The sequence below is a fragment of the Talpa occidentalis genome, unplaced genomic scaffold (assembly GCF_014898055.3).
Source record: "Talpa occidentalis isolate TD23 unplaced genomic scaffold, MPIMG_talOcc4v2.1 talOcc4.12, whole genome shotgun sequence".
Taxonomy (NCBI): domain Eukaryota; kingdom Metazoa; phylum Chordata; class Mammalia; order Eulipotyphla; family Talpidae; genus Talpa; species Talpa occidentalis.
This window is the reverse complement of record NW_023601212.1, coordinates 87,381,566-87,401,068: the sequence shown is the minus strand read 5'-3', so window position 1 is coordinate 87,401,068 and position 19,503 is coordinate 87,381,566. Positions and strand designations below refer to the sequence as shown.

Genomic DNA, 19,503 nt, shown 5'->3' with positions numbered 1-19,503 from the left:
CAGGCAAATTCCCCTAAAACTTCAGCCCAGGGCAGAGCCCCTGGGAAGACAGGCTTCCTGCACACACAACAGTGTGTCTGGTCTCTGCAAGCCTGTTCTCTGGGACTTCATCCTCAGAGACTTGGATTCCACAGATGTGGAATGAAACTGGAATGTCTGAATTAATTTTTATCACCCCTGCCATGATTATGTGCATCCAAGTGTTCAGCCAGCTGAATACTAAGAGGGCTGAGCAAAGAGCTCCAAAGTCAGTAGGCAGAGCAGTGCCCCAAAGTATGAACATGCAAATGGTTCAGTGGGCACCTTGTTAAAATTCAGGCCTGGATTTAGGAGTCTGGGTGAGGGCTGGGATTTAACCTTTCTAGCAGCAAGCTCCTAGGCGCTCCTGCTGCTGCTACCACCACAGGTGCAGACTACACAGAAAATAGTCAGGCACTAACACTTACCCACATCACATGCCCATGAGCCTGCTATGGTCAGCTAATGGAGATTCAAATCTGGACAAGTCCTTCTTTCCCAGGCAGCTAGGGTGACCTCCCCAGCAATCACCTGATGACTATGAATTCCAAATAAAGCACTTAATGACACCCCACACACACAAAGGGATTGGAGGGGGCAGTGGTGGTCCACTCAGATTGTAGTTTCCACTTCTTTTTCAAGATTTATTTTATTTATTTATGCATATAAGAGCTGGGGTGTAGGCCGGAGGTGGGGGGGGGAGGGGTGGTGGTGAGAAGTTTCACTGGAGACATAGTGGGGAACAGAACAGGCAGACTGACTGAAATACACTGCTGAGGGGAGCAGCAGGTGAGCCAGGAGAGGTCTGCTGCACCATGTGGGTCAGCTCCCTGGCCAGGGATCAAAATCATGCTGCAGTGGCTGCCAATAGCTTCATAGTGTAGAGACTTAACCCCTCGTGCCACCAGGGCGGCCCCTGTAGTTTCTATTTCTAATGGTAAAGACAGAAGTTTCCCATAAGAAGCCGAGGCAATGGGCAATGAAGTTACTATACTTACAGCCTTTCTAAACAGATCCAGTTCGTTCTCTGCAAAATCTGAGGCCATTTTAGAAATTGGAGTTGTTGCAAGATTCACCTAAGAAATAAGTCAGCATAAAGGTCAGGCTAATTCACTTGTTGGTCCTCCTCCCCTCCCCTGATCCCTCACTGATCACTGAGCACCTGTGTCCAAGCAGTATGGGCCATAGGGCAGGCCACAGGCTTTGTAATCAGTGTTACATTACAGACTTAAATCAATAGCCCCATCAGCATGTCTGATTCCTAAGTGATTTTAGAACTCCAAAGGCTATGTCAAACTCAGATGAATCTAGAAAATTTGTCTGTATGCTAATGGAGAAGGCACTAAGAAGTCTGGCAATAACAAAATCTGATTTACCTGTTTAAACCACCATTTCCATGACTATTTGACTCCAAAACCCTTTCTTGCAAGAAACAGAACCTGGGCTCCTTTGTGTGTGGCTGGTATGAACCTGATCTCCTCTGACCAGTCTAACCAAGGATGGGGGTCTTGTCAGCTTCTCCCCATCTATACTTACTTTACTCCCTAGCTGGGGTTGGAAATCTGAAAACAATGGGAGGTCCCACGGGGTCTCTTACAATGTGTGGTGTTCATCCCCCATTTTCAATTTTCACAACTCCCATGTTCCAAATGAAAAAGTATTTACTTCCTTAAATCCTAATATTCCATTCATTTGGGATGACTTTTTGCAGAGAATTATCCATAAATAAAATAGTCAATTGTCAGTGAACATGAGCTTGAGGTGGAGAGCCTAGGTGCCGGTTCTGGTTATCCCCAATTCTGATACCTGCAAAGGACATTCAGATACGAGGACCACAGAGACTGGGTGAGCAGAGAACAGGGCTGGGCCAGCTTCTGTTTCTTGCTCCCCTGTCTGGAAAGCCCATGCTGAGGCAAGGTGTTCCTTTACTCTGCACAAATGAGGACCTGGGGTCAGCCAGTCACAGTCCCATTTCTTCACAAATGCCACTAGAGGGCGCTGCTTTGCACTTACCAGGGCATAGATGGGTCTCCCATCATCCTCTGTCACTCCTTTCTTTATCTCAATGTACAGGGACTCCAAGACACTGTTAATGTTGTTGATGAAATCCTCCAACTTATCTACAGTAGCAGTGCCTGGAAATAAAGAGACCAAAAAAAAAAATGGGGGGAGGGGGGCAGGGAATGAAGACATCATTCCCTGTAGTGTGATTACTAATCTACTTAAGCACCTTCACTCCAGGTGCTCTGAACTTGCAAAGAGCTCCCACATACATGATCACAGCTCAGCACCTCCACCTTGTCCCAGCTTCACATACATTTCAAGCCTCTGTCACACATGTCAGGCATTGCTCTACTTTCTCTCTCTAGTTCACTGCCAAACACTGAGCACTTATGTATCTGGTCCCATGAGCTAAGCACTGGTGATACAGCAGTGAAGATCAACTACCACCCCAGTAAGAGCAACAGCTCACCTGAGTACTCACCATGGGAGAGGCCATTTGCGTTCTTTTCATCTAGTAATTAATCAATCCTGCCAATAGTCTCCCAAAGAGGCACTGGCAACCTCTTTCTAGCATATGTGAAAAGCCCAATGTGCAGACAGGAAGCTGACCTACCCAGCATTACCCCACTAGGCATAGTGAGCAGCTGTGAGCCAGACAGCCCAGTGAGAGCACCTGCGCTCTCTGACCCCTGACAACAGAGGCTCACAGACCAGAGATGAACAGGAAGCCAGCAACTGCTGTCCAAGGACCCCCTCTCACTCAGAGTGGTAAGGGTGGTCCCACCCAGTATTGCAGGTAACGGGGACGGATGAACCACTGGCTAGCCAGGGAGGAAGGGGGGGTGAATGCGGCTGCAAAGCAGGAGCCAGGTGGCATAAGGCCTACAAGTCAGGAGAGTGTGTGGCCTTTCTCCTTTGGGCAATGGAAGTCTTTCAGAGTCGCAAGCAGAGGACAGACACAGTCCGAGTCATGTCCCGGAACTGCCCTTTTGTAGGGGGCTTTCTTAAACCAAGAGTATGTATCACTGTTTTCACTTACTAAAATAATTTCAAGGGCCTCCCCTGGTGGCGCAGCGGTTGAGCCCTGGGCTGCGAAGCTGCCCGCAGCCTCTGCAGCGCCAGTTCGATCCCCAGCCGCCAGCAAGGGTCGCACATGGCATGCAGACTTACCCTGCCGCACCCGCTGCTCCCCTTGGCAGTGTATTTCATCAGTCTGCCTGCTCTGTTCCCCGCTCTGGCTCTGGTGAATCAGCTCACCCTCCCGCACTTCTGACTGTACCCAGTGCTTGTATAAATAAATATATCTTTAAAAAAAATAAAATAATTTCAAAAGATTTGTTCTTTAGTCACTCTGAGGGGAAAAAAACAGTAGGAAAACAGAAAATGTGATCCCATTTATGTTTTTAAAAAAAACTGATAAAACCAAGGAAACAACACTTCGGGGGAAAGGTCTGAAAGGCTGCCCACCTAGCTGGTGACCAAGGCCCTCACCAGGAAAGGGCACAAAGATAAAGGTGTTATCAAGGTACCTTAACTTTATCTGTGTTTGGTTTCTTACTGAGAAAGGTATTTTTAAGCTCCTTGTAGACATAGATGATTAAAGTTTAAGAAAAAAAAAATCACATTAGTGGCAGTGGAGGTTGCAACCACTTCAGCCATCAGCACTATAAAGGGGATGCAATGAGTGGCCCAGAAAATTAATAAGGATATCACAGGGGGAGATCTAACCTTTCTTTTAAAGTAGTCTAAGTTTTTTGAAATAGACAATTAGTTTGTGGCCATGGCAGACATCATGATGATGGTGTGACAATGAAACTTGGTCAGAGCTGCTGAAAATGTGGACCAGAGGGGAGCCACCATCCTATGTCCTCCCTCCCTGCCTGTGACCAGGGCCTTGCCTTCTCACTCGCGCTGCACCTACCAGTGACAAAAGCCAACTCAAATGGTACCTTCCTCCACAAACTATTCCCCCTGCCCCCAGAAAAAGTGCGTCTGCGTCCATGTGCTTTCTTCCCTCCATACCACACAAACCATCTCTGCATTGTGTGGGCCTGGCTATTCTTTACAAGTCTATGCACTCAGTGTGGCTAACCACAGAGCACCCAGCTGTGGGTGTGTGAGACTCAGGCTTCAAGAACCTTCTCTCAAAGACTAGTGACAGGATTCTTCATGGGCAGGAACCACCCCATCCACCCAGTATGACACAGTGGCAAGTCCCACCTCTCCCCGAAAGTAATAATTCATATTTTCCACTGAAAAGGCCTCTCCTGGGTGTCATTCAGAAAAATGTTCTCTGTGGGCAGATCAAAAGCATTCTAGTAAGTCGGACTTTCCAGACACCTTGTCCATACAGAGAGGAGCTAATAAGCACATTTCCCTTTTCCCCTACCTGTTGTTATACGTATGGGCTCATTTTTCAGAAACATGAACAAAATACTGTATTTTTAAGGAAAACAAACAACAACAAAAAAAAACCCACTTCCTATGGGTGTCCTTACTTATTGCAGAAACCAGTCATCTGCTTAGTTGTTCCCTTCATTCTTCTACCACAGAGCTTCTCCTATCAGGGGCAACTTCATGTCTGTCCCCACTGCTGGCACTGGACATGTTTCCAGCGCTTTCTTAATAATTACCTGAGAAAAAGGTTTTTATGTTCAGCAATACCACCTCCCCAACTTGACTTTTGGGGGACAACAGAGGCAGAATGGTACTACAGGGCCTGTTCAATCCACCCTGTCTGTGGAACCATGGGCGAGTGTCTCTTGCCCATCTCTGAAGACCAGTTACTGCCTTGCCTCCACCCTCATATGTGTAGACCACTTTCCCCCAGGCCCTCCCTCTACCACCACCCCTCACTCCACCCACCCAGCCTCCTGACCCTCTGGCACCCTGAACATGTCTTCTCCGTAAAGGCCATCCCTGACCGCCTAGAGGAGGTTCCCATGCTGTCCTCCCACTGTGCCCAAGCACTTCCTTTCCCCTCACACTTAGTTGCAATTAGCAAGTCTGCCCATTCCACTTCCACTGTCACCTAGTAATGTTTGGCAGCAGAGCAGCCATTTCCACCCCTAACCAGCTTTTTTTTCCTTTTACATTGACTTTTCCCAGTATGTGTGATCTTGGTAGAGTAATTCCAGGTATCCATATCCCAAGAACAGAGGGCATGAAGCTGGGAGATCTTAAGACCAAATCTTAGGTCAGGCAGGAGTGACCCAGAACAAAGGGATGGCTAGAAATAGTTCTAGCTTAGCTGATATAGAGGGAAGCAGCTTTGGCCGCAAGGTGCTGCTTGAGTTCTGGTGCTCCTTGGGTCCTGCCCTTCCCCAGCCTAGCCCCTAGACATCAATCAGTCCTGTGTCCCTCTCCCCACAGTCTCCCAAAGCATTCCTTTTTAAATTAGCCACCTTGGGGTCTCTTTCTTGCTAACAAGATCCCTAATATGCCCAGGAAATGTCAAGTTACACCAGATTAGTACTTCCTAATCTCAAGTCTTAAGACCAACAAATGTTGACTGCTCTGCCCCACTCCCTACCTATTCCTGGAGGCGCTAGTTTGCAAATCTGTAGGGATACACAAGGCTAAAGGATTTGGCCCCAATATCCTATGAGTTCACGGTCATGATAAAGTATGTGAGATAAAGACTCTGTCACACAATTCCCAGGGAATGATTTTCCATCTTGGTTCTACCACATTTGAGGGACTTAAGAGAATGAATGAATAACATCACTCCTCGCAGACCAACTGAGAAAAAAGGGCAGACTTCTGGTAATAATCGAAAATTTTTTGCAGGTAGAGATGGATCAAAGGCTTGGTCCCAACAGTACGACATGCAGTTAGCGACATGGGATAACCAGATACAAGAACAGAGCCCTGTGCCTACTACAGCTGCTTCTTCGCAAAGAGACACCCTAGCCAAGTTACTGAGTAGTATAGGGATTATATATCCTTGGTGGCACTTGTGTTCTGTCTACTTGTAAGCAATGTGCCTGCACATTTCCCATGGGCCACGGAGAAGTTACAAACTTCAAGGTGAAAACTGGCCTCCCCGGTGGCGCAGTGGTTGAGCGCTGGGTTGCAAAGCTGCCCACAGCCTCTGCAGCACCGGTTCGATCCCCGGCTGCTCCACGGCTGCCGGAGGAGGATCCCAAATGGCGTGCAGACCTCTCCTGCCGCCCGCTGCTCCCCTCAGCAGTGTACTTCAGTCCTTCTGCCTGCTCTGCTCCCCGCTCTGGCTCTGGTGAATTCTCTCACCCTCCCGCACTTCTGACTGTACCCAGTGCTTGTATAAGTAAATAAATCAATCTTTAAAAAAAAAAAAAAGTGAAAACAAAAGGCCCTTCCCCAGGCTGGCTCCTAGCTATCAGTCTAGCAAACGTGTGGCCATAACTCACCTTAGTATGTGTTAGGCACAATTCGTTATCCTGCTTCATCTCATCACTGTAAGAACAGTAACTCCATAAGGTGCATTCTTAGTGCCATTTTCAGACTCGAGAGTCTTGGAGAGGGTAAATACCTTGCCCAGAGTTCCCACAGCTTGGAAAGAGAGACCAGACCCGCCCAACCCCAGATCCCAAGCTCCCAGATACTGAGCCATAGCCTGTGAGGAGCAGGCAAATGTTCTCTGAGCTCCTGTCCTATACCAGACTCCTACAGAATCACATCAACATGCCTCCTGAACCTGGCAAATGGGCTCAAGGTCACAAAGAGGGAGAACAGAAAGATGGAAAGTGTCTGGGCAGCGCCTGGCAAAGATGCCAGGTGTAATGCAGAAGGCAGAGGCTGTGCTTGCCTTCTGACTGGCATACCCAACTGACTTCTATCATTTCCTCCAAAGAAAGAGGGCCCAGTCCTCATGACTCAGTCAGGTCATGAGGGGCAGCAGATACTGCTGCATAGTGGGGCTGAACTAAGGGGCAAACATCCAGGAGAGGAGAGGACAGAACAGCTCTTTCCTCAGCAGAGAATGCCTTATCATTGGAACAATTAAAAAATGAGACTCAAGACAGTCTATAGGCTGGTCCCTTCTCTGAGGAGCAGGTGTTGGTTCAACTTATTAAAGAGATTTTTTTCTGGTAACCTTTGTATATATTATGTCCTTTTTTTTTTTTAATTGAATTTTGATTTAACTTTACCAGTGAACTTCTTGCTAACCAGGATCCCTGCTTCCCAAATTACTAGAACTTAGTGCTCACTACACAGTTGGGCAGTCAGGAAGTCTGCTGCCTAAACTTCTGAACAACAAATAGCTTAGTTCCAAACTAAGCACTAGAGATAGGAAATGCTATCTTTAGGCAGAGGAAATAACAGCAAAAAATAAGACCCCAGGGGACTAAACCACTTGTGGACTAACTTGTCCTGTGACACCTCTCTCATCTGATAGACCAGCAGAGTGGTCCTGCTAGGTGTGACACAGAGGTTGGGGTACCTAGGCCCTGGATCAGATCCAGGCGCTGTGGCACACTGGGCCTAAGAGAGCAGAGCCCTAGGCTGGAAAAGGCTAGCAGTTGGAATGCAGGTCTGAGAGGTGTATGAGGGGTCACTTCTCAGCCTTCAGCTTTCACATCAATTCCTGAGCAGTAAGTCTCTTAATAGTCAGATATTCAAGTGGAAAGATGGCTTTAGCAATGGCACCTCTCACGTACACTTTCATCACACCCTCTGAAAACAGGTGGTCGCTCTATTACTGAGATGAGTGGCAACTTTGATATTTTATGTGGTACCCTGCCCGAACTCCCACCCATCCAAGAACACTCAAGGAGTTGGCACATCAAGGAGATGAGGGAGCTCTGCAGGGGATGGCCACCCAGAGTTGGACGGCCAACTCTGCTTTATCCCTGTGTGCAAGCTCCCTCCTCCTCAGATGTACCTGAGCTAAGCTTGAGACTGACAAATCAGAGACAAGGCAAGACACATTATGTGTGGATGACAGCAGGTGCAGTAGAGAACACATGTCCACAAAAGAGGGCACATCACCCATGCCCTATATAAGCTAGAGACCACTGACATTCTAACTGTTTTCAAATTCAAATATGGGCAAGAACCTTGCTATAGAAACACAAAGGGAGAGAGACCACTTTGTTCCCTGATCCATCAGAGAAGCAGCTCACTCACACAAGGGATAGGGAACAATTCAAAGAACAGGCTGCATTACACTTGTTCTGAGAGACTGAATAAGCAAATGGACGATGGGTGGGCTATGGCCAAAAACAGGATTCTAACCTACAATCTACAACCCAGCCCAGGATGCTGCTGCCTGTAAGACTCAAGAGGCGGGTCAGACCACTATCTCCAGCAACAGGTCCAGGAGGCCAAACCATTACCCCTGTAATAACCCACTCAAAATAACCAAAAGACTTGATTAATAACTGAGAGCTTTCCTAATATTTGTTTCCATTTTCAACCTGGAACTAAGCAGAGAAGGCAAGTATGCCCCATAACCAGTCACAGGATGTCATGCTGCTAGTCAGCCTGTGCTGCAGCTCCCCCAGGCCAGCCACCTCCAGTCAGGGTGCAGCTGAACCTTCCAGTCTTCCCACTACAAAGTTCTCCCTCTCCTCCACCTGGTGCTGATTCTCTGTCAAGGCACAAGTGAAGGTGATGACTTCCTTGCTAGAGCAAGCACTGAATAAACAAACTTTGCCTATTCTCACTTAGGCAATCTTTACTTATTTTCACACTTTGCACGTGCAGGATTGAATTCAGTGCCCAGTCCCTACAGGGGTGAGGGAGGACGCTACCAGAAAACTTTTAGTGTATTTGTGGCTGGCATTATTGTTTCTATCACACAGTGCTATTCCACTAAACAGCCTATAATCATCAAATGCCAAGTCATAAAAGTCAAGGAAAGGCTGAGGATAAATTATTTCCAACTAAACGAGCCGTAAGAGATGTACATAACAACTAAATGCCACATAGACCTGAAGTGGATTCTGTGCTAAAAATGGACAACACTGAGACAACTGGATAACTCCCATGGGGTCTGTGGATTAGATGGTGGTTGTTTCTCATTGTTAAAATCCTGGTTATACTGTGATTACTTAGGAGAATGTCCTTGGTAGAAGGAAAGAACTTGGTGGTGATAGAACATAAAATTGGAAACTTACTCTCAAATGACTGTGGGGAAGGGTGAGTTCCTTATACTATTCTTACAACGTTCCTATGAGTTTGGAATTACTCCGAGATAAAAAACAAACTTAAAGGCCTCCCCGGTGGTACACCGGTTGAGCGCTGGGTTGTGAAGCTGCCCGCAGCCTCTGCAGCGCCGGTTCGATCCCAGGCTGCCAGCGAGGGTCCCACATGGCGTGCAGACCTCTCCTGCAGCCCACTGCTCCCCTCAGCAGTGTACTTCATCAGTCTGCCTGTTCTGCTCTCCGCTCTGGCTCTGGTGAATTCACTAACCCTCCCGCGCTTCTGACTGTACCCAGTGCTTGTATAAATAAATAAATAAATAAATAAATAAATAAATCTTTAAAAAAAAAAAAAAAACTAAAGCAACTCTGGTACAGAATTCCTAAAACCCTTGAAATTTCCTAAGTGATAAGGGTGATAAAAGCATCCTTTGTTCTAATGAAGTGACTCTTACTATATCCCTCAACAGCTTCAGGAGGGGGCCTGGTCACCAGAAAAGACCAAGCCTTGATTAGAAACCTGGAACTTTCAGACCCATACCCAACCTCTGGAGAGAGTCTAGAGATTGAGTCACTCACCAACAATTCAATCATAATGACCTAATCACCCATGCCTGTGTAATGAAACCTTCATAAAAATCCCTGTGTAATGAAATTCAGGGAGATTCCAGGATGGTAAACACATCAAAGTGCTGGGAGGATAGATCACCCACAAAGAGCATGGATACTCCACAGCACCCCACCATCCATATCCTGCACCAAGTATCTCTTCCATTTGGCAGTTCCTCAGTTGTATCTGAAATAAAGTGCTGTCCGGAGTTCCACGAGCCATCTTAGCAAATCACTGAACCTGAGGTGGGAGTCATGGGAAAGCCTGATTTACGGCTGGCCGGTCAAAAGCACAGGTGGCCTGAAACAGCTAGCATCTGAACTGAGGCAGTTATGTGGGGCTGAGTCCCATTAATTTATGGGATCTGACATTAACTCCAGGTAGTGTCAGAATTGAGGCAAGTTACTGGACACCTACTTGGTGTCCACAGAATTGAAGGGGGAGAGTCAGAAAAGACAATAATACATACTTGGTGCCAGGAGGGAAAAATCCTCATTATCTGTCTCTCAAGAGATCAATGACCTTTACTGATTAACGTCCAGTGTTTCATATTATTTTGTCTATGGTTTGATTGCTTCAGATACACGTAAAATGATCCCTATTACTCTGTCTTCATCAAAAGTGGATATTTAAAAAACTTTTTGTGTATTTAAGAAATACACAAATCCAAGTTTTCTTAACTATCATTCCCTAGGCCTCCTATACCTACTTCCATCAAGGGGCTTATACCAGTATCATCTGACTCTGTCCATATGACTCATGAGGCCCAAGATGAAGTAAAAGTTTCATCTCCGTGTTACCAGTCCAAAAGCAGAGGCCTGACCTACATTAGTCTCATGAAGTTATGCTGGATGACTGCATGCATGGATGTAAGTCCTGGCTCAAAATTAACGTGCTCCAAGAACAGAGAACCTCAGTGCCATTCAGAAAGGTCAGACCCCAGGCTTGACACTAGGCCATCAAAACAAAATCTAAATTTTTCACTAGCCAGGAAAATGGGGAAATATGTTTTCCCCTAAAGACAGTAAGAAGAGAGCCCAAACAAACACAAGAATAGGAAGTACCTTAATGAACTGGACAAACACCATGGGAAATTGCAATAGAAATAATGCGCAGTTTCAATTACTCCTTTGTTTCATAATTCTCTGAGATGCTAAATACTCTTCCAGTTAGCAGAAGGGGACTTTCCTGGCATCTCTTCAAAAGATAGGAAATTAATAATATTTAATCTTGTAAGTATTTACTTGAGATCATTTTTCTTATCATTCCCTATTTTAAAATCTCACAAATAACAAAAATGCTTGAGAACAAAATTAATTTTTCTAAATTAATGAAAAATAGGAAAAAGACAATTATATTCTGTCCTAATTATATTAGCCATAACCATATCTTGACACACAGAAAGGTACATACAGTGTGAATAAACATTCCTAGATACATTCTACAGGACTTTCCTAAATTAGGTCATAACAATGTTAAAGGTCAAAAAGGCAAAAACACTTTCACTGTTAGTACTAAGGTATCATATGGCTGCTCAGTAGAACTTCCCCATCAATATTAAAGCTCACATTCAGGATTTACATGATAAACTAAAAGGCTGAGGAATGAAATGCTGTGTAGTTGAAAAACAAAGAAAAGCATCTGCCCACCACCAGAGGATACTAGGGGGTACATTAAAAGTCCCACTGAGCTTTTTAAAAAGTAAGAGAAGTTGGCTTGGCAAGTATAATACTCCTTTTTCCATAAAGGAAGTTCTTGCCAACAGTCCCTATCCACCAGAGCACAGGCAATCAAAGCAGTTATGTTTGCACAGGAGAGTACTCAAACACAATACTGATGATGTCACTTCCTGCCTCAAGTTCTTCTAGAGGTCTTTACTGTCCACAGAATTAAGCAAAAAACCCTTTACTGTGGTTTACACACTATGGGTTTTTCATGATCTATAAACCTACGGACCAAAAGAACTTATTATCACACATCACATATTCCTGTCCAGGGTTTTCCAAGATGTGTTATTTTTAGGTAAATAGGTTTGGCTGCACAGAATTAAAGCTAAACAGGTTTTCTACCTTCAGGACTCCCCCAAGTCTTTAATTGGTTAATGTGCCATCAAGTTCCCAGAATTTCCCATGGAATACCCCCAATGGACTGTCACTCAAATTTGTCTTTCTCTAACAACCCAGACTCTTTCATCTTCCTCTCTCTGTACATCATGAAGGAATATTTGTTTCTGTACTCACTGTTTTCCCACTCACCCCTTGACTCAATGGATCTGGCTTCTGCCTCTGTCCTGCTGCAGATTTACTGTTCTCAAACCTGCGAAGGTACTGGAACCTTGGTGTGAACCACAATCACACAGCTTCATCTACTTGACTAAATCTCAGATTTACTTTTAAAAATAAAAAGTCACAGATTCAAATAAGATGAGCTGTAGTGAGATTGTGAGAGACTTGAATACTCTGGACAGGAGCACTGGTTAACTGGTTACATGGTACTAGGCCAGGGTAACCAGTCCCTGGTCACAAAGTACCAAAGCATTCTGGAAGAGGGAAACTATACTTACTGTCATGGACCTTGTAGCAGTGCTTCTGTAAGCGCTTAACCTCCCACTCTTCCAGCACTCCATGAGTCATCATTAGCTGGAGGAATCGCCGGTGGACATCAGTCATGATGCCCATTCTTCTTGCACTGCTCTGCATGTTTGAAGGAACTGAAAAACAAGTAAAAGCACACCAAAAACAATGCTCAAGGTTCTGCACTAGTTTACATTAACAAATATAAACTCATTAGTTGTTTTTTTTTTTAAAGATTTATTTATTTATTTATACAAGCACTGGGTACAGTCAGAAGCGCGGGAGGGTGAGAGAATTCACCAGAGCCAGAGCAGGGAGCAGAGCAGGCAGAAGGACTGAGGTACACTGCTGAGGGGAGCAGTGGGCGGCAGGAGAGGTCTGCGCGCCATGTGGGACCCTCCTGCGGTGGCCGGGGAGCAGCCGGGATCGAACCAGCGCTGCAGAGGCTGCAGGCAGCTTCACAACCCAGCGTTCAACGGCTGCGCCACTGGGGAGGCCCTTAAACTCATTAGTTTTTAAAATCAAGTTCATCATGCTGAATGGTAGAAAAAATTAAAAAGACACAAGTCAGGGGCTAGGCAAGTTAGTACTAGGCAGTGGCAAGAAGTATGGATTCTGGAGCCAGCCAGAACACTTATATATATACCCTGCTCCGCTACTGGGGCCTGTGAAATTGGAAAACTTAAATTTCCAGATGCTTCTGTTTCACATCGATTGACTATGAAATGAAAACAATGATAACAGCTTGCGTAGCATTACTACAAGGATTAAATGAGTTACTACATATAAAAACCTGGTAACAGACTAAGCACTAAATGTTAGTTATTTTTACTATTAGACAATTCTCAGCCTAAAACCTGGCTCCAGTATTTACTAGATCTATGGCCTTGGATAAATTTAGCTAAGGCCCTGTTTTCTCACTATAAAATTAGAAAACTGTTCACTGCTTAAAGAACTTCTAGCAAACAATAACTGAAGGTTTCCTTCTCCCCTCCCAAGCCACTAATAAAACAACTGTCATGGCAGGACTGCATGGTATTTCTCAAATCCCCTGCTCTCTACTAAAACATACCAGTATCATTCCACAAACCACAAAGATCAGAACTGATAAAAGTATTATACAAGGCCTGATCAAAAAGCTTGCTGCAGGTACAGAGAGGTAGCACAGTATCAGGGCTAAGAGCGTGGGTTCAGAACAAGACAAGAGGTACTGAGATCTTGATCTAAAAAAAAAATCACCTAAACTATGTATTAAAAATACAGATTCCTGGGCCCTTTTCTGGAGGTTTTGACTGCAGAGACTGGAATCCTGAGGTTTCAGCATTCACTTCAGGTGATGCTGTGACAAGAAATTCACCTTAGGCAAAGATAGCAGGGGTACATTTTTAGGTAACATGCTCAATCTCCCAGGCCTCTGTCTTTTCATCTATAAAGTGGAGGATAATACCAACTATCTTAAAGGCAAAAGATGAAATTAAATGAGATCTGACTACCAAGGATTGTCAAGAACCTGACACACAGAGCAGAGAGGCAAAAACACTAGTTATTATTCTTTCCCTTTTTCTGAAGATTTATTTATGCATACAAGAACTGGGGTACAGGCCAAAGGTATGGGGGGTGAGAGGATTAACCACAGACAGAGTGGGGAGCAGAACAGGCAAACTGAAACACACTGCTGAGGGGAGCAGCAGGTGAGCCAGGAGAAGTCTGCTTGTCATGTGGGGCAACTCCCTGGCCGGGGATCGAACTCGTGCCACGTTGGCTGCAGATAGCTTCATAGTGCTGTGTCTTAACCTCTTGCACCACCAGGGAGGCCCCAAGTTTAAATTAATCTTTTTAAACAGTATCATCAACTGGACTTAGCGCCCAGAAAATGCATTATCACATGACTGGCTTCTCTACCTGCCTGCTGGAGTAAGCCTCAGGAACATCTCAACAGCATCTCAATCTCACCAATCCTAAATCGGACTCATCTTTTCCTTCCACCATTCTCAACCCTTTTCCTCCCCCAGTTCTTTTTGCAAAACATCTTGTTCAGGTGGTACAGTCCACAGTCATACAAACACCTCCGGCCCGAGCATCAAACTCTGAGACTCCTTGTCCATAACCTCAGATCCAGTCAGTCAGCAAGCCCTCCCCAATTTTTCTATGATGAGGATTGGGTATCTTTTGTTCATCTGTTCCATTTTCATGTACTGGTGGGTTGTGTTGGGCACAAGAACAGGTGTGTTAGGCTAAGGAATTCAGGCTTTTATCCTAGAAACTTTGGAGACTAAGATTCTCCAAATAAGGATCTTTAAGTAGATGATACAGACTGACTATTGGGTCGGATTAAAAAAAGAAAACTTATCGAATTGAATAATGAATAAAATCTAACTATATGACAATGAGTTACTTCTGAAACATAAGATCAAAGAATTAAAAAGAAAAATGATAGAAAACTACATACTCTGTGAACTAACACAAAGAGCTGGTATGGCTATATTAATACGACACAAAACAGACTTCAAGACAGAAAGCATTACTCGGGATAAAGATGGTCACCACAAAATGATAAAATGGTTCAATTCCCAAGAAAATATAACTATTTTAAATATTTAGGTACATAATAAGAGTGGGTCAAAACAGTTAAAGCAGGGCCTCCCTGGTGGTGCAGCGGTTGAGCGCTGGGTTGCGAAGCTGCCCGCGGTCTCCATGGCGCCGGTTCGATCCCGGCTGCTCCCCGACCACCAGAGGAGGGCCCCACATGGTGCGCAGACCTCTCCTGCCGCCCGCTGCTCCCCTCAGCAGTGTACTTCGGTCCTTCTGCCTGCTCTGCTCCCCGCTCTGGCTCTGGTGAATTCTCTCACCCTCCCGTGCTTCTGACTATACCCAGAGCATGTATAAACAAACAAACAAATAAATAAATAAAACATGCCTCTATAAAAAAAAAAAAAAAAAAGTTAAAGCAAAAATAACTAAAACTACAAAAATAAACATACAAATCCACAACCACATGGGAGATTTTAAAATCCCTCTCAACAACTGATAAAATGAGTAATTAGTAAGGGTAGAGAAAATGTGTATGTCACAGCAATAGCGGAATCAGATGTACATGCACAAAACTGCACCAAGAACTAAATATTCCAGAATCTTCAAACACACCCAGAATTACTATGTAAATTGCTACATACTGAGCCAGAAAGCAAGTCTTAGCAAAATTTAAAAACTGGTTCTCATGCAGAGAACACATTCTCTGACTACGATACAAGAAAGCTGGAAACGAGAAACAAAAAATAACTAGAGAAACTGCTTAGAATTTAAGAAACATTTCTAAACATTATCAAAAAGGAACAATTAATGGAAATTGGAAAATATTTTGAATTGAAAAATAGCAAAATAATACACCTAAAAACTGGTGGGAAGCAACTCAAGCATTACAGGGAAATTAATAACCTTTAAATGTTTATTTTTAATACGGGGGATATGAAAATTAATATTAGGTATCCACCTTAAGAAACTTTAAAAAGCACAGCAAACTAAATTCAAACAGTTATAGGAAGAAATAATACATGAAAATTAATAGGGGAAAAAAGGATCCCTGAGAACAAAACCAAAATTATTCATTGAAAAAAAAAAAACTTAATGAAAGTGGTAAGCCTCTGGCAAGATTTTGCAAGTGCGAGAGAAAACTTAAGACAAACAATATTTGTTTTAAGAAAAGGAAACTATCAGATACAAACTTTTTAAAAAAAAATTCTAACAAGATAATAATCTGACATTTTATGTATAAAGTCATAGGAAATTCATTCAAAACTGACTAAAATAGTGTTTTATTTTATAACCATTAAAGGCATTTCATGGAAAAGTATGTTCTCACAAAGAAAACTTCAGATCCGAATGAAGTCCTACCAAATATTCTAGAAACAAATCATTTCAAATGTTACACAAACCACCCCAAAACCAGAAAAAGAAAAACCTTTCCAAATTATCTGATAAAGCTGAATAAACCTAATAAAGACGTCAAATAAAATAAAGGTCAGTATCTTCTCCGATATAGCTACAATAGTCCTTAACAAAAGGTTAATCTAATAACATAAAAAAGATGCTATAACCATGACCAAATTGGGTTTACCCCAGCAATGGCTTAACACTGAAATACCAGTGTGAGTCACGACATTAGGAGACTCAAGCAAGGAAAGATACAGTAAATAGTTAATAAAATTCAACATTTACTCATACTAAAAACTCTAACAAATTCAAACAGAAGGAAACTTCCTTTATCTTCTAAAAGACATCTACAAAAACCTACAGCAAACATAAAACTTAAGAATGAAATGTTGGAAGCAATCACTTTAAAATCTGAATTGACCCAATGCAACTGAATCAACGCAATAATCAAAATCGCAACAGCTCTGGTGTGGCTGTTTGTGATAACAAGATGATTTTGTAATAAAACAAGAAATTTATACAGAATAAAGGCAAAATGACAAAGACATTTTTGAAGAAGATAAGGCAGGTACTACTGCCCTACCAGGTACTTCCTATAGATTTATAAAGCTAGAGTAAGGTTATAAAGTGTGCTAATGTATAGAAGTGGACAAGACCAAAGCAACAGAAAAAAGAACTCAGAAACAGAATATACATGGAAATACCTGGTATGCTGGAGAAATGGAACTCTAAATCAAAGCAAATTTTTCAGTAAGAGATTCCTGAACAAGAGATTATCTTGAAATGAAAAAAATAAAACTATATCCTTTCCTCACACTATGCACCAAAAAATTACTTCTTGAGGATTAAGGTCTTAAAGAAAGTACAACTTTTGGAGGACAATAAAGAATATCTTTATGATCCCAAAGTAGGGAAGAATTTCCTAAAAATAGAAGTACAAACTAAAAGGGACATACTGAAAAAACCCGACTTTGTTAAAATTAAGAACCTCTGTTGACCAAAAACACCTGAGAGAGGAAGAAAGCGAAAAGACAACGTGGAAGGTATTTGAAAACATTTAAACCACCAAAGATTCATATTCAGATCATACAAAAAACTCCTACAAATCGGTAAGGGGAAGACAACTGTAGAAGAAAAATAACAGAAATTTTTACAAAGCAGGTGCACAAAAGATTCATAAATACATAAAAAGTTGCTGTCTCAATGTTATCAGCAAATGAGTATTAAAAACGCAACCGTCAATGTCTGACCCATCACCAGACAGGCGTTAAGTTCTTAGGAATAGCTGAGGCTGAAACTTTCATCCACAGCTGGTAGAGTATAAAATCTTAAAACTGCTTCAGATAACGACGTTACTAGCAAATTTGGATATCCCAAGAAAGTCACTGTTTGCATGTACTTTAGAGCAGCTTTTTCACAGTTGTGCCAGGAAATAGGTTTATAAACACACCATGGTTAGCAAAGCTCTGACAATGGCATTAAATGTCCAGTTGAAGAATGCCTACGTGAAGCACTTTTATACCACCAGAGAACCTAAAACAGCAATGAAGATGAAGTTATTCACCTCGATGGATGCATCTCATAAACATCGTATTAAGCACAAAAATCAAGTCACTAGATTCTATCTATACTACACAAAATTCAAATACTGGTAAAACCGTACCCTGCATTCATCAGGGATCTAGACAGTAAAAAACTACAGTGGAAAATAGAGGGAATGATTACCACGGTATTCTGGGCAGTGGTTACCTTTGGGGAGGAGAGAAAAGGATTCAAAGGGGGCTTTGACAATAAGATGTTCTTCACTTGGTAATGGGCACAGAGGTGTTCGCTTCATCATCAAACTTCTATTTTCACACGTTTATAGGCAAGTTACATAGCAAAAAATATATACATTAATAAGAACAAGTATAAAATGGCATAGAATGCCCACTTGGGAAAAGGGGGTAGAAAATGGAGGTGAAAGACATAAATTGACTCGTTTATGCCTAGAAGTCAGTTGTCTCTATGAAGAGCGGATGGGGAGGGGGCGGTTAACCATGGACCTAGTCAAATAGTGGTAATAGATGCTTGTGGAACAAATCTAAATCATAACACTGGTGTGACGGTGCTGTGTGCTCAACAGTGTTTGTGCTTCATTTGCAGTCTCATTTAATCCTCACCAGAATCTTCTGAGAAGGGCGTTACTGACGCCATTTTATGGGTGAGGAAACTGAGGCTGAGCGACGCCATTTTATGGATGGGGAAACTGAGGCTGAGCGGCGCCATTTTATGGATGGGGAAACTGCGCCTGAGCGACGCCATTTTATGGATGGGGAAACTGCGCCTGAGCGGCGCCATTTTATGGATGGGGAAACTGAGGCTGAGCGACGCCATTTTATGGATGGGGAAACTGAGGCTGAGCGGGCACAAGTTGAGACGCAGTTAAGGGATGGGCACAGGGGGAGGGGACACAAAAGCACAGTCCCGGCCCAGGCCAACTCTAGGTGAACAACAAAATGAAGGTCGAGGTCCGTTATCTAACAGTCTCAAACCTAGAAAGGTCAGAAAACCAAGCTTTTTGTTGCTGTGAGTTTCGAACCACGCGACTCTGCGTGGCTGGTTTCTCCTCGCGGGTAAATACACTCAGCTGTGGCAATATTACTTGATTTAAAAACGCCGCCTCAGAACCCGGTGACATGACAGACATGCACCGCAGTCAGCGTCTGAAAAGCCGGCAAACGCTGGGCTGTGAACACATCCAGCCTGGAGGCTTTAAATACGGGACTGAGAAGTTCTGTACAGAGAAGAGAAGACGGAAGCTCGGAGCGCGGGCAGCAGAGGCCGTCTTTTACTCAGTTTCGACAGAATCCTCTATTTCGGTTTTTTTCACCTGAAACTACGACTACAGGCATTTTTTCAACTAATATTGCGTTTTGAAAACGTTTGTGAGAGGAACTAGGCTCCAGTCCACCTGTCTCTGCAGCCCTCTCTGGGCCAGTTTCCTCAGCGAAGAGGAGACGCCCCCGGCCCCCAAGCCACACCCCGCCACGGCACATGGGCCGCCCAGGGACCTGACCCCCAATTCTTGGCTAGCCCAACCTTCCGTCCTCCCCTCGCCTCCTTCCTCAACTCGACGGCCCTGTGCTTCCCCGTCGGCCTCGCGCCCTCGAGCCCCAAATTACCCTCCGCAGCAGCAAAGCGCAGCCCACACTGCCGGCGGCGAAGGCAGAAAGGCGGCGTCAGCTCCGCCTGCGGGCGT

The 19,503-nt window shown here is 43.9% G+C and overlaps 1 protein-coding gene across 1 annotated transcript in view; it reads right to left on the bottom strand.

Moving 5' to 3' along the window:
• NSMCE1 (NSE1 homolog, SMC5-SMC6 complex component) overlaps positions 1 to 19,503 on the bottom strand; it is a 25,864-nt gene extending 6,361 nt beyond the window's left edge. Inside the window, exons 1-4 of the mRNA XM_037507396.2 lie at positions 19,427 to 19,503; positions 12,323 to 12,469; positions 2,032 to 2,153; positions 1,017 to 1,094 (exon numbers count right to left, since the gene is read on the bottom strand). Coding sequence (XP_037363293.1) covers positions 1,017 to 1,094; positions 2,032 to 2,153; positions 12,323 to 12,458 — 336 coding nt within the window. The 5' untranslated portion in view covers positions 12,459 to 12,469; positions 19,427 to 19,503. The remainder of the gene's footprint in view (positions 1 to 1,016; positions 1,095 to 2,031; positions 2,154 to 12,322; positions 12,470 to 19,426) is intronic.